The 14561-nt window shown below is 47.4% G+C and overlaps 1 protein-coding gene across 3 annotated transcripts in view; it reads left to right on the top strand.

The window, feature by feature from the left end:
* FRY (FRY microtubule binding protein) overlaps window positions 1-14561 on the top strand; it is a 360844-nt gene that overhangs the window by 170438 nt on the left and 175845 nt on the right. For all 3 annotated transcript variants that reach the window (XM_084763560.1, XM_084763561.1, XM_084763562.1), the window contains one exon: window positions 11554-11607. In XM_084763560.1, coding sequence (XP_084619686.1) covers window positions 11554-11607 — 54 coding nt within the window. The remainder of the gene's footprint in view (window positions 1-11553; window positions 11608-14561) is intronic.

Genomic DNA, 14561 nt, shown 5'->3' with positions numbered 1-14561 from the left:
TGTATGGTGACCTAGTTCCCTTCAAGCTTCTTCCCGGGAGCAATCTACGCGAGTCACATGCTAATTCTATTTTTAGCCTTTTGAAGACTCCCTCAACTGTTTTTCCACTGTGGCTACTCTACTTTCAGGCGGAGAGACGCCTTTTTACGCCAGCACTCATGCCTGAAGATGACCACGCCAACTAGGATGAGATGCAATTTCGTGTTCTTTTGATTTTATCTTCCCCTTTCAACTGTGTCTTTGTCGTTTGCACTTCTTTTGAGAACTGGCAGAGACATCACTCTTTAACCCAAGTAAGACAACAACATATGAAAGAATCTCCTGTGTTATAGTGACAAAAAAAAATGCTAATAAAAATTGATTCGAGGGCCAGCCAGATGGCTCATCAGGTAGAGGTGCTTGCCACCAAGCCTGGCGTCCTCAACCAGTCTCCAGACCCCATATGGTAGGAGGAGGGCAGCAACCCTCTCAGTGTGCCCTCTAGCCTTCATGCGCCGTAGCACCACCAACACACACTTAAAACGTGTAAAAAGTATCTTATTAGATATTTTATTTAATATTTACAATGCTTATAATGTCCACTTCCTATTCCCTCCCTGCCAAGTCTTCATTCTCCTGCCCCCATCTCCCCCCCCACCGTCTCCCCCCACTGTCTCCCCCACCCCCACCTCCCAAACCCCCCATCCCCCCACCCCAACTTCAAGGGCTCTTTTTCAACCTAAATACCCACCAAGTCTGTTCCAAGCGGTCTACATGCATGTATGTGTGCAACCAACTGCTGCAGCATGGACAGCCTGTCAGATTCACATCCCAGAAGAAAATTGACTCTCCCTCTCCCGGGGCCATCGGCTAGTGGCTCCTCAGCTGATTGTGGGAGTCCATGAACCCCTCCCTGACCCATGCTGTGACTCTGACTGACTGGGGTGATCTTCTGCGTTCTGTAGACGCTGCCATAGCCGCTGTGAGTTTTCGTTGGCCCCGTTGTCGTATCCAGCAAACACTGATTCCCTACTGTTAGCCACTCCCGCTGCCTCTTACAGTCTTGCTGTCCCATCTTCTAGGTCTATCCCGAGCCTTGGCGGGGAGGGGTGGGACACAGAGCTGTTTACAGTTCATTCGGTTGTAGAGTGTGGTTCTCCTCTTCCTTAGGGGGCCTGTCGGCCACCAGCACACCAAGGCAGGAGAAGGAAAAGGTGAGACGCGGGGCCTGGAAGGAGATCAAACACTCCGGAACCACAGCAGGAGCTGGTCAAGTTTACTTGCGTGTGTGTGTGGGGGGGGGGGAACAAAGGCTATATTCCCCATGGGGAGTCCGTGGGGCGGGGGCTTCCGGGATAGGTGTTCATAACTGGTTGGAACCAGGCACTTTAAGGATGCGTGTTTTGCATTTGGCAGCACGCTCCTATCATGTGAACAGGACCACAACACCTAATTATCCTATAGACACAGGGAGGGGCGAGCTAGCAGGGAGCTGTGTCAAGCAAGGGCCATATGTCAAATGTGGTCAGGGGCATCTATGTCTAAAGACACTTTCCAGGTGGACTAAGGCAGACAGCCGGAGGCCCTGCTGGGGAGAGGGAGGCCCGCACCTAACGCTGAGCTCAGAATGACTATCCAGACAGGGAGGACTGCAACCTCGAACAGCAGAGTCCTTCCAACAGTAGGGACTAGGAGTGTCATTCGGTAATAGAGAATTAGCCTTGCATGCACAGGACCTTGAGTTTTAGCCTTAGCAGCAAAGTAAGTAAGTAAATAAATAAATAAATAAATAAATGCATGGTCCTAGTGAAGTGTGGAATGGTCTTCTTTTGATGTAATATGGCTGTGTTTCTATACACTTTTCACATCTCTAAAAGTTATCAATGTAATATCAGCAGTAGGGATGTTATCTGACTTATAGTTTATTAGATATTTTATAGGTATCTATGTATATATCCAGTGCATTTTTGCTGTTTGTTTGTTTGAGACAAGGTTTCTCTGTGTATCCTTGGCCGTCCTGGAACTCCCTCTGTAGACCAGGCCAGCCTCGAACTCACAGATGCTGGGACTAAAGGTGTGCACTCCCACACTTGGCCTCCAGTGTGTTGCTGCCACACAATACTCCATTTGATGATGGCTCCTAATACCTTTGGAGGGTTCTTTCTACTCAATTCCTAGGTCAAAAGGAGGTAAACTTGGATATTCCGGGAGCGTTTCCCAGGGTGGCTCAACACTACAGTGTATACATATTTTTAGAGCTGGGACTAGCCATGGAGGAAAAAGAACTGGCTGCGGGTGGTGATTCCAGCAAATGAAAGGAACAATTGGACATGTCTTGGTGCAATTAGAGGTCCAGGGAATAAAATACTGATGATGGCCACCATTTTGCAGATCCGCAGGGCCTCTGGGGATGCTATTTTTGATGGTGAGAGAAAAGCCAGATCAGTTGCCTGGCAGCAATGGCACACACCTTTAATCTCAGAACTCTGAGGCAAATCTCTCTGAGTTCAAGGCCAGCCTGGTCTACATAGTGAGTAGGAGGGATGGCCCAAACCACACAGAAGCCCTGTCTCAAAAACCAAAAGCAAGAAAAGTAGACAGAAGTGCAGAGCACTTGTTGGAAAACCGAGTAGAAGAAAAGAAATAATTGTCAGAGAGAGAGAGAGAGAGAGAGTGAGTGAGTGTAGGGGCGGGGGGGGGGGGGGAGACACTGAGAAGACCAGGATGTGACGTACTGTGATGATGCCTGGGAGAGGGGCATGCTGGGGAGACTGAAGGTGGACATGCGAAGAGCTGCTCTGTGGAGCAAGGACCTGAAGAGACACACAGAGATCCATCCGGATGAGCTGAAGGTCTATTCATTAAACACAGTGAGGCTGTCGAGCAGCAGCTAAGGAGGAAAAAGAAGGAGAAGGAGAAGAAGAAAAGAGAGTCACCAAGAATAGAGATTATAATTCAGGAACAAAGGCGTGAAGGTCTCAGCTAGTGTTTCATGGTCGCTAGTGTAGAAAGAGAAGTGTCTGGGAACCACTCCCTTCTTTCAATTAAAATGAAGATTAACTTTGTAGCTGAATTTAACTGAGGTTTCCCCTCCACCGCTCAGAGAATGGATCTGGTCTTGGGATTGTTACATTTAAAGGAGAAACAGACTCCGCTGACATGAGCAGAGCCAGCTGCATATAGACCAGCTCATCTCAAGAGGTTCCATTTTCAAAAACAAAAAACAAAAACCAAAAAACGAGCACTCAGATAGCCCTAATGGCTTTGGGGCTACCGTCATGCTTCAGGGCATAGCCCCGTCATGCCCCCATCACACCCCGATCACGCCCCGCCACGCCCCCACCCCTACCCCCAAACAGAGAATTGCCTGCCTGAGTCTTTCACTTCTTAGGGACAACCTGTATCATTTTCTTGATCTTGAATTATTTTCCCAACGCTTTGGGTGATAATCAGTGTGTGTTGTTTTACTCACAAAAACTCCTTTTATTAGCTGAAGGGAATTAAAAAGAGGTAGATATGTGTACAGGAATACTGATCCCATTGTGAACCCCAGGATTGTGAACTGTAAAATTCTGTTTCTTGGTTGGTGTAGTTAAGCCCTAACACACACCTTTAATCCAAGAACTTTCTGTTTGTTGTAAACAGGTGATTATGGTGTGGCTCAGCCCTAGCACACACCTTTAATCCAAGAGCTTTCTGTAAAGGGGATTAAATAAAGTTAATCAGTTAATCCTAGGTCAAGAGGCGGAGCAAGAACCTGGATGACAGGGATTAAAGAGTAGGAGGGAGTTTAAATTGAAGGGTATTAAAGACAGAGTGGATAAGAAAAAGGGGCTTTTGCAGCTTTGAGCTAGCGAGCTCTTTGGCTTTTAAGTTTTTTGGCTTTTCCTCCTGGGCTGTTGGCTGAGCTAACACACTTTGGGCTTTTGGTTTTTTCTGCTGGGACATGAGCTGAGTAAGAAGGTCAGCTGGGCGCTTTCTCTGCCTCTCTGAGCTAGCAGGTTTCGCCCCAGCATCTGACTCCTGCGTCTTCATTGATAAAAATCAAAGGATCTGGGACTTTTTTTGTTTTTTGTTTTATAGCGACATCTACCTCTGCAAGCTCAGTACCTACATATCTGAGGACTTTAACTAGTGCTGGGCAATTACTGATAGAATTCAGGGTGTCATAGAATGGCATTCACTATTACCTGTGGACAAACAGGTGCAGCAGACCATCCGTCCGTACCCCAATACGTCATGAGGGCAGACCAGACCCTCCGCTGCCTGCCCCTCATCTCAGGAAGGGAGTCTCTTGGGGTGAAAGGTTTTTCAAAGCATGTTTCTAAAGTTAAGTGAGAGCTGCCACTACTAAGATATGAAGAGAAAAATATGATAGCCAGGAAATTATTTTATGTCCGCTTTTCTTTGGTTAGGACTGAAATTGCATTCTTGAGGGCTGCTGTGAGCTGAGGGCTAAATGCTTCAGTGGAGTCACAACAATTGGGTCCCCAGCCCAGACACTGTCACCATGGTGATGGGATATCACAGGACTCAGCATCCTCCTTTGCCCAGTGAAGAAGGGGGAAGCTAATCCGGGCTTTGGAATTTTTGCCAACTTATATATAATATGGGATGGAAATTTATATAACATGATTTTTCTATGCTTATGGCATTCAAAGCTTACAGCAAATGGGGGCACAAAACATGTTCTTATGAGCAAAACCTCAGGACTTGCAAGGCCTAACAAGTGTTATTACAGATTTCGTAGTCGCCCACCCCTCCCCCATTCCATCAAGTTCTCTCTAAATCGACAGTTGAGGTTAATGTCTTGGGGCTGGAGATGGCTCACAGTGAGGGGCGCTGGCTGCTCTTCACACGAGCCAGGCTCAGTTCTCAGTAGCCACTGGTGCTCACAGCTGCCACTCCGGTGCCAGGGCTACAGTGTCCTCTTCCGGCCTCCACAGGCACTGCATGCACACGGTGCACAGACGTACAGCCAGGCCAGCATTCATACGCAGAAAATAAAAATGAATAAGTCTTGATTCAGAATACTAAGGTCTTTCTAGTAATGCAGGCATGTTAGTTTTCTGAAGGTTGTTTGCACTTTACAATGCACCTTGAAGGTTGTTTGTACTTTACATTGTACCTCTACACTATTTTTTATAGTAGAACGTCCTGGTTATATGTAGAACATTCAAGGGAGTTCAAGTTAAAATCTTAATATCAGTAGGAATATTCATTTTTCACAGGAAAACATGTGGAGTTTTGTTTTAGCTCCTGGACATTGTACAGGAGGGTCCAGGCCCATCTTAACATAATCCAAATAGTAGCGAAACTCAAAGAAATAACCCTAAAAGACTGGCAGCACTCTTAGCTACATGGTGACTGGACCTCAGTGAGGAGGAGAGGCCTCCAGGCTGTCAGGAGGCTGTGCGGTCCCCATTCTCTGGCCTCATCTGTCCCTCCAACCACTGTCACCGCGAAGGCTCCTAGGATGGCCCTAAGCCAAGGCGGATGACACACTTAACAGTCTGAGAATCATACAAGCCCCACGCCTGTGCTGGGTTAAATGTGCTGATGGTATGACGCCAAAGACACTTTAACTTGAGCCTTCTGGCTTCCTGAAATCTGGTCTGTGTGGGGTCCCACTTGGAATTTGGGGGACCCACTGAAGAGTCAGAAGTGGGAAGTGGTTTATTGAATGTGCTTCTTAAATTCCTAAGATAAACCTGCCTTTGAGCAATAGGCCTCTGGAGACTTCTAGCTGTCTAAGATCTGGCCTGATCGGTCACCTTTCTTCTTAGGAGTTACAGAGCACCAGCAGAGCTAGAACACACTGAAATTATTTGGAGTTAGGGTGGACGTCTGTGGCTTAACTCTGCCCATTTTAGGAGTTATGGACATAGAGCTTTATAGGCGTGTTTTCTTAACGGAGTGCGGGGTGGGTGGGGTGGGGGAGATGCAAATTCCATGGCAAATAAGATGCAGGAGTCGGGGCCCCACCCTGTCCCTCTGCACTTTGGACTCTCTCTGACCGGAGAGAATTCCCCTGAGGGGACTGGGGCTGGGAGAGCTGTGCTGTTCCATCCACAGGGAGAAAGGCAGGCAGGCACTGTCCTCCACAGCCTACTGTGAGTGGGAGAGAGCAGGGCAGGTCTGCTCCATCAGAAAGCGAGTTGTTAGATACGAGCGGTGAAGTGGGTTCAGATGATGCCCTCTTTGAAAGTGAAGCACTGTATGACTTAAAAAGAAGTAGCTATGTTGTGGCTGTACTTTAGTTGTTTGTTTAATTATGAAGAGTTCAAACATAAAGTATGAGACCACGTGGTCACTTTCAAATGCACACGACAATTTGTTGCAACTGTCTGAACTTAGATTTGCTGGAGATTGGCTCCAGGAGCCTCCTCACCTGCAAATACCAAGTCTGCACACTCTCAAGTCCCCGTGTGAACACTGTGGTATTGGTACAGAGCACGTACTATGTTCTGTATGCTTTTTATTATTTTGTTGGAGACAGGTTCGCAGTATGTAGCCCAGTTTGGCCTTGGGCTCTCTCTCTCTCTCTCTCTCTCTCTCTCTCTCTCTCTCTCTCTCTCTCTCTCTTAAAATATTTTTTCTTTGACATTTTATACGTGTATACAATATGTCTTAATCATACCTGTCTCAATTTCCCACTTCTCTCCAGCCGCCCAACATATACTCTCCCATCCCCCAGGCCCCTCAACACATCCCCTCCAATCCCCCAGACCCCCCCAACACATCCCCTCCCATCCCCCAGGCTCCCCAACACATCCCCTCCCCTCTTCATGTCCTTTCTTTTTAATAACTCACCAAGTCTAATTAACCTACTTCCCTCCCTCCCTCCCCCCTCTCTCCTTCTCCCCCTCCCCCCTCCTTCCTTCCTTCTATTTAAGGACAGAACTGGTATTGGAGACTGGCTCAAAAGGCCTGAGGGAGTGATGGTGGAGCTGCAGGCAACCATAGCAAAGATGAGGCATGGGGGGAGCATGGAGTGGGGGGACCCCAGTCTCTCCTTCTGGTGCCAGGAACCACATGCTGCCCAGCCCTCCCCCCAGCCTGTAGGTTGGACACAAAGTGACCCGTTGGTCCTGGATGGACAGAAAATTCCGGGTAGGAGTCCTCATCCCATGGCTGTTCAAGGATGCCTGTAGGACTCGCTTGCTACCTGCTTTCACATCGTTAGTGTTAATGTTTGCATTTTCGCTAGCTTCACAAAGAACTGCAGAAAATGGCATTGAACCCTTACCGATGCAGGAAGGGCTTTCCAGTTTAACTAGAGAGCACACCCTTTTTTATGCAACAAGCCAAGTCTGTTTCTTGGTTGCTCTTCTTTCTCCTCACCTACCTTTCTGTATCCACTTACCCACTTGAAAAGCTTACTAGCCAATCAGAATCCAGCATTCTCTTCATGCTGGGTGCATATACACTTTGACACTGGATAGTCCCCAAGTGAGAGAGGGCAGTTGATCCCAAGTCCCCTGGGGAAACCTCAGGGGTGTGGACTGAGGTTTGATGATGACACTTGTCATATCAGTACTCAGGAGGCAGCAAGAAGGCTACCACAAGTTCAAGGCCACCCAGGGTGGGTGCATCCGCCTTTGTGGCTGGAAAAGATTGGAGACGTCCTCGGTATGTGTGATATAGGCTAAGTGTACACGAACTTTTCCTTAGGGTGTTTATTTACACAAGCCAAGTACAAATTTCATATATATACTGTTGGACCCTGGAGTCCAATTCAGGAAGGGGGTTGCCGTGAGAGACCACTCAAGTCACACAGGCTGGAGGTATATGTAAAATTTATTACTGACACATCAGAAGTCCTAATTGTCGATGTGTCAGGGTCCCTCAGCCCTCGGGAGGTGAAGGACCCCGAGTAGCTGTTACAGGCTAGTTTTAAAGGCTGACACCACAAAGCAGGTGGGGTTGCTTATCAAGTTAGACCATATGGACATTAGGACATCTGGCATTGGGAAGCTCCTTGTGGGGGCTTGGGTGTGGGTCTCTAGAGCGGTTACTGAAAGCCGTATGGGGACATCTGATATTTGGAAACTTACATCTAACTATTCTGGAAACTAGGGTGGAACTTTTATTTTGTTTTGTTTTTGTTTTTTGGTTTTTTGAGACAGGGTCTCTCTGTGTAGCCTTGGCTGTCCTGGACTTGCTTTTTAGACCAGGCTGGCCTCGAACTCACAGCGATCCGCCTGCCTCTGCCTCCCGAGTGCTGGGATTAAAGGCGTGCGCCACCACGCCTGGCTTTTAGGGTGGAACTTTTAAAGTTAGCAATAACGAGAACTGGGAGAGGCGAGCAAGGCTGGACAAGCGAACAAGCATCTTGTATTTTACAATTTTACAGTTTCTCAATACATGTATTCATACACACACACACATGCACACGCACGCACTTTTTTTATTTCTGTACTAGTTTGCTTTAATGTTGTTGTGATGTACCACTGACCAAAACTAACTTGGTAAAAGACCAGGTTCTCAACGTCAAGAGAAGCTATGGTAGGGACTGAAGCCGAGACCACAAAGGATCATGGGCGTGTTTCCCATGGCGTGCACAGACAGTCCAGGCTCACCTGCCTAGGGAATAGCACCGCCCACACTAGGCAGGGCCGTCCTCCGTCACTTAGCAATTAAGAAAATGTTTCCACAGACTTGCCCACAGGCCAATCTGATGGAGACGGTTTCTCATTTGAGGTTCCCTCCTCCCAGATGTGTCAGGTTGATTTCCAAGACCAGTCATCCCGATTTCTAGAACATGTTCTGTCTTCCATAGCAAAAAAAAAAAAAAAAAACAAACAGAAATGCAAGCAAGATAAGATAATCACATAATGCCATGCTGGGAAGTCAGCCAGGCTTCCTGGTGTAATAAAAGGTGTGATGGTCAGGGAGCATCTCTCTGTGGACCCTTAGCACTGGTGAGACTGTTTTTGCAGTTAGGTTTTGGGTTAGTCAAGTCACACAGCCCACTTTATCAGTTCTGCCTGACAAATAGGCTATTAGCAAGCTGCCCCTACACACCATCTAGTAAATAAATATGAAAGGAATTGGAAACATATGGCTTTCAACTTTGCATCTATCAAATCCCAAAACACACACACACACACACACACACACACACACATATATATATTATATATATATTTTTTTTACTTTTTACTTATTGGTGTACATTTGTGTATGTGTGTGCAGTGCCTGTGGAGGCCAGAAAAAGGCATCAGGTCCCCTAAAACTCGAGTTACTGGCCATTCTGAGCCGACAAATGTGGGTGCTGGCACCAAATTCCACTTTTCTTGAAGAACAGCCAGTGCTCTTAACTGCTGAGCCATCTCTCTAGCCCCACCCAGCATGCGTCTATCCGTCCTTCCATCTATCCATCCTTGCTTCCTTGCTTCCTTGCTTCTTTTCTACTGCTAGCAGTTGAACCTAGGGCCTCGAGCATGCTAGACATGTGCTGTGCCACTGATGTGCGCCCCAGCTCGGAAATACTAAATTGTAAAATTAAATCTTTCAGTTGTGACTATGTGGTTTCCACTGAAAGCACGGGACTGCTTACAGCATCAGCATCTTGGCATAATATGTAAATATGTATTTCTTACGTGCATATAGAGTTTGTCTTTCTGTGCCTGGCTGCTGTGAGTTGGCATAGAAGTATCCTTCAGGTTCATACTCAGTGCCCCAGAGGACAGGCTGTTCCTTTCTCTGTCAGGCAAACTATTAGTGGAGGGACGTCTCCTCCTCTTCTTCTTTTTTTTTTAATTAAGATTTATTTATTTTATTAATTGTATGTGAGTGCTTTATCTGCAGAAGAAGGCACCAGATCTCATTATAGGTGTTTGTGAGTCACCATGTGGTTGCTGGGAATTGAACTCAGGACCTCTGGAAGGACAGGCAGCGCTCTTAACCACTGAGCCATCTCTCCAGCCCTGTCTCTTCTTCTTATCCATGTATTCACGATACTTGCCTTGGTGTCATATACAGCACCTCATCACAATGAATTCGCTTCTTTACAATACAGTCTCAGAAGCAGAATTGCTGGTTTGTGTGAGTTTGGGTTTTTTGGTTTGTTTGTTTGGTTGGTTGGTTGGTTGGTTTAATTTTGCCTTTTGAGCAGCCGTCATACCATTTTCCTTAAGGTCTCTCCCTAATAAGTTACATTTTTTTATTCACCGTTTTCAAGGGGCATCTTTCTCTATGTCTACCCATACTTATCTTTTTGACAAAATCCACTTTAGTGTAGGTAAGGGGAAGTTTTGCTTTGGTTTTAACTTACATTTTCCTGAGTGTCAGCTCTTCAGGTTGAGCAGAGAGGTGTAGGCTAAAAGGAGCATCAAGAGCCTAGCCAGCTGGTGCACACCTGTGACCCCATCACTGTTGAGGCCAGGTGGTACACACCTGTAACCCCATCACTGTGGAGGCCAGCTGGTGCACACCTGTAACCCCATCACTGTTGAGGCCAGGTGGTGTACACCCGTAACCCATCACTGTGGAAGCCAGCTGGTGCACACCTGTAACCCCATCGTTGTTGAGGCCAGATGGTACACACCTGTAATCCCATCACTGTGGAAGCCAGCTGGTGCACACCTGTAACCCCATCACTGTTGAGGCCAGGTGGTACATACCTGTAATCGCATCACTGTGGAAGCCATCTGGTGCACACTTGTAACCCCATCACTGTCGAGGCCAGCTGGTGCACACCTGTAACCCCATCATTGTTGAGGCCAGCTGGTGCACACCTGTGACCCGATCACTGTTGAGGCCAGGTGGTGCACACTTGTAACCCCATCATTGTTGAGGCCAGGTGGTGCACACCTGTGACCCGATCACTGTTGAGGCCAGGTGGTGCACACTTGTAACCCCATCACCTTGGAAGCCAGCTGATGCACACCTGTCACCCCATCACCATGGAAGCCAGAGAGGTCAAGGGTAGCCTGGCAAGACCCAGTTTCAAAGAACCGGCAACAACAAAAAGAATTGTGATAGAAATGGGGCTGCAGCCGGGCGTGGTGGTGCACGCCTTTAATCCCAGCACTCGGGAGGCAGAGGCAGGCGGATTGCTGTGAGTTCGAGGCCAGCCTGTACTACAAAGCGAGTCTAGGACAGCCAAGACTACACAGAGAAACCCTGTCTTGAAAAACCAAAAAAAAAAAGAAAGAAATGGGGCTGCAGAGAGAGTTCAGCAGTTAAGAGCATGTACTGCTCTTATAGGGGACCCCAGTTTGGTTAAGAGCACCCATGTCAGGTATCTCACAACTGCCTGTAATTCCACTTCCAAGGCATCCAGCACCTTCTTCTGGCACTGTAGTCTCATGTGTACAAACACACATACACACACACACACACACACACACACACACACACACACACACTCATAATTTTAAAAGAAATCTACAGGAGAAAGGTTAAGGTCAGACTACTGCTGAGGACTACTTTTTAAGTTATTTAAAAACCAGCATCTCCTTGTTCTAATAAGGGAAAAGTGAATGAGAAATAAAACAGTAATGACATCTCTTTCACAGTGTTGAAAAGCTTTCACAATTACTTTCATATGTGTTATTTTTGTTGTAGGAAAAGCCGCTGACGAAGTCTCTGCAGCGTGGAGAAGACCCCCAGTTTGACCAGGTATGTGACATGTTGCTGCATATGTTTGTGTGTTATCTGTGTATTTCAAAATGCACCAGGTGGGAGCTGGAGATGGATTTAGTGGCAGAGGGCTTGCCTAGTGTGAGCGAGACCCCCCTCTACCCCCTGCCTCTGCAGCCCTCCTCCACCCCCACCCCTCCTCTACCCCCCACCCCTCCTATACCCCCCACCCCTCCTATACCCCCCACTCCCCCACCCGCCTCCCGTGTTTGATGTAGCTTAGGGTGGTTCCAAGTTGCTGTGTAGAGTGTAAGATATAAGCTGGGGGTGGGGAGCTGGGACACCGTCATGCTGAGGAACTTCTCAAAGCCACAGGTGTGTGGTTTTACCATTATTCCCTCAGGGGATGGGGAGCTGGCTCAGAGGTTAAGAGGACCCAGGTTTGGTTCCCAGCACCCATGTGACAACCCACAGGCAGTCCCAGGGGATCCGGCAACGTTTTCTTGCCTCCAATGTCCCTGTGTGAACATGATGTACTTACATACATCAAGAAAAAAACACTTTTACACATAAAATAAAAGCAAAAGAAATCTTTCAAAAACTACTGCGGGCCGGGCATGGTGGTGCACGCCTTTAATCCCAGCAGCACTTGGGAGGCAGAGGCAGGTGGATCCCTGTGAGTTCGAGGCCAGCCTGGTCTATAAAGCGAGTCCAGGACAGCCAAGGCTACACAGAGAGACCCTATCTAAACAAACAAACAAACAATAAAGACAAAAACAAACAAAAAACTACCATGCCCTCGGCATCTGCACCTAGGTATTCAGGAAACGCCCTATGATTTGAACTGGAAAGTCCAAGACTATAAGAAGACCCTCTGTTGTTTGTCCTAAATCTTTATATGCCGAAATCAGAGACCTAAAAAAAGGGTGACTTACAGGGAATCCAGTGAAAAAGTACTTCCTCTAAATTAGTTGTGGTCTGGGATGGCCTGGTCTGTGTGCTTGAGTTTGGTCGTGGTTTCATCCTGTTGTTTCCAGTCCTGCACAGGCCTCATGGCACACACCTGTAATCTTTGCAAGGCAGAGGCAAGAGAATGGAGGTGAGCCTGAGCAATAGGACAAATCCCTGCCGTGGGAAAGGAGAGAGAGATGTGGATGCAGTCGTGGTGGGATGTTTGCCTAGCGTGACCTAGACTTAGTCATTAATACTGGAGAGAGGTTGGAGAGTACGGGAGGGAAGGAAGGAAGCGAAAATGAATTGACAACTCTGGAAGAGAAAAATTGCCTCAACAATCATTATGGAACTGGGTGCTGGAGAGATGGCTCAGTGGTTAAGAGCACTGACTGCTCTTCCAAAGGACCCAGGTTCAATTCCCAGCACTCCCTGTCTTTTTTTTTTTTTTGCTTTTTCGAGACAGGGTCTCTCTGTGTAGCCTTGGCTGTCCTGGACTCACTTTGTAGACCAGGCTGGCCTCGAACTCACAGCAATCCGCCTACCTCTGCCTCCCGAGTGCTGGGATTAAAGGCATGCGCCACCACGCCAGGCCTCCCTGTCTTAAAAAACCAAAAACCAAAACAAAATAATTCCCAGCACCCACATGGCAGCTCACAGCTGTTGGTAACTACAGTTTCAGGTGACCTGACATCCTCACATCAATGCACATAAAATAAAATTATATGTTTAAAAAAATTATGGAACCTTAGGCACCAATGGAAAAATAATACATTTTTTAATGTAGTAAGAAAAAAGAAAAAGCAAAGCAAAGAAAGTCACGACTAGGAAAGGACATGAACACTTAACAGCAGTTATTGAACACATGACATTGGATGGGAGAGATCCTGGGCTTGTCACTTTAGAGGGCGCACAGCGGGACACTGGAGGAAGCTGGACAGGTGTCTTGTGCTGCCCAGACTTCAGCTGTAAGTGGCATAAAGGACAAAGTGTCTTCAAAGCCTTTAGTGGGCGCCTGTATTTGAGGCCAAATGCTGCTTGCTGCCCTACGGCCTAATGAACAGTAGGATTCTTATGGTCTGGGAAACTTACAGAAAGAAGCTGTAGAGCTTCATGCTTGAGATACAGGAAGACACCTCAGGCCTCACAAGTCAGGAGTGTGCCGCAACATGCACCGCAGAGATGCAGGGTAAGATGCCTCCAATCTCATCAGCGGTCCATTCGGCCCACGGATAGGCACGGGGCAGTGCTCAGCTCCTGCTTCCTGAGCTGCTGTGGTCCGAGCTTTGCCCTTGGGACGACAGAGGTGGCAGTGGACCTGGCCTCTGATAAGATGGGGGTTGCACTTTACTCCTCTGCCCTCTGCTGTCAGCTGTGGTTGTTGGTCAGAGACCCCTAGTGAAGGTGTCTGTGGCGTTTGATGTTGCCGTGTTGTACGTGGCAGGTGTAGGCTCTGCTCCCTTTAGTCTTTATATCATTTCCTTTGCACAATTTTTCATTTAATTTCGTATTCTTAGTCTCTTTAGCCTACTGTCGCTACCCTTTCTTGAAGAAACATTTTTTTTCTTCTAGCTAAATGTATCTCCTTCTTTATTGTCTAAATTCTTTTAAATTAATGCCACAGTGAGCACCTTATCCTAAATCACTGAGCTTGTAACACTTCAGTAAGGAGTTGCCCCAAATCATCCGGCTTAAGTACAGTTTATTTCTCCATTCAGTACTATAGAAACACACTACCGTTTGGACCTAGATGGACCGAGGCTTAAATCTCAGGTCACCAGATTATTTTTAACCCGTGGACCTGTGTTGTGAACATCACCTGGCAGCCCAGAGCTATAACCCAACAAGAACCCCTAGAGGCCCATGCGCTCGGTCCGTCTTCTGAGAGGGTTAATGAAAGGCTGGGAGGTCAGGGAGAGTTTCGAAGCATTGTACCCTAGTAAGAGGTATCTTTTTATTCCAGAAGAAGGCTATGGAGCTCCTGGGCACATGCTGGGGCAAGTGGCTTTGCATGGGATTAGGCACACCGGGCTACAGAAGAA

The sequence above is a fragment of the Acomys minous genome (genome assembly GCF_964271855.1).
Source record: "Acomys minous genome assembly, chromosome: 16".
NCBI classification, from domain to species: domain Eukaryota; kingdom Metazoa; phylum Chordata; class Mammalia; order Rodentia; family Muridae; genus Acomys; species Acomys minous.
This window is presented reverse-complemented; position numbering and strand designations above follow the sequence as displayed.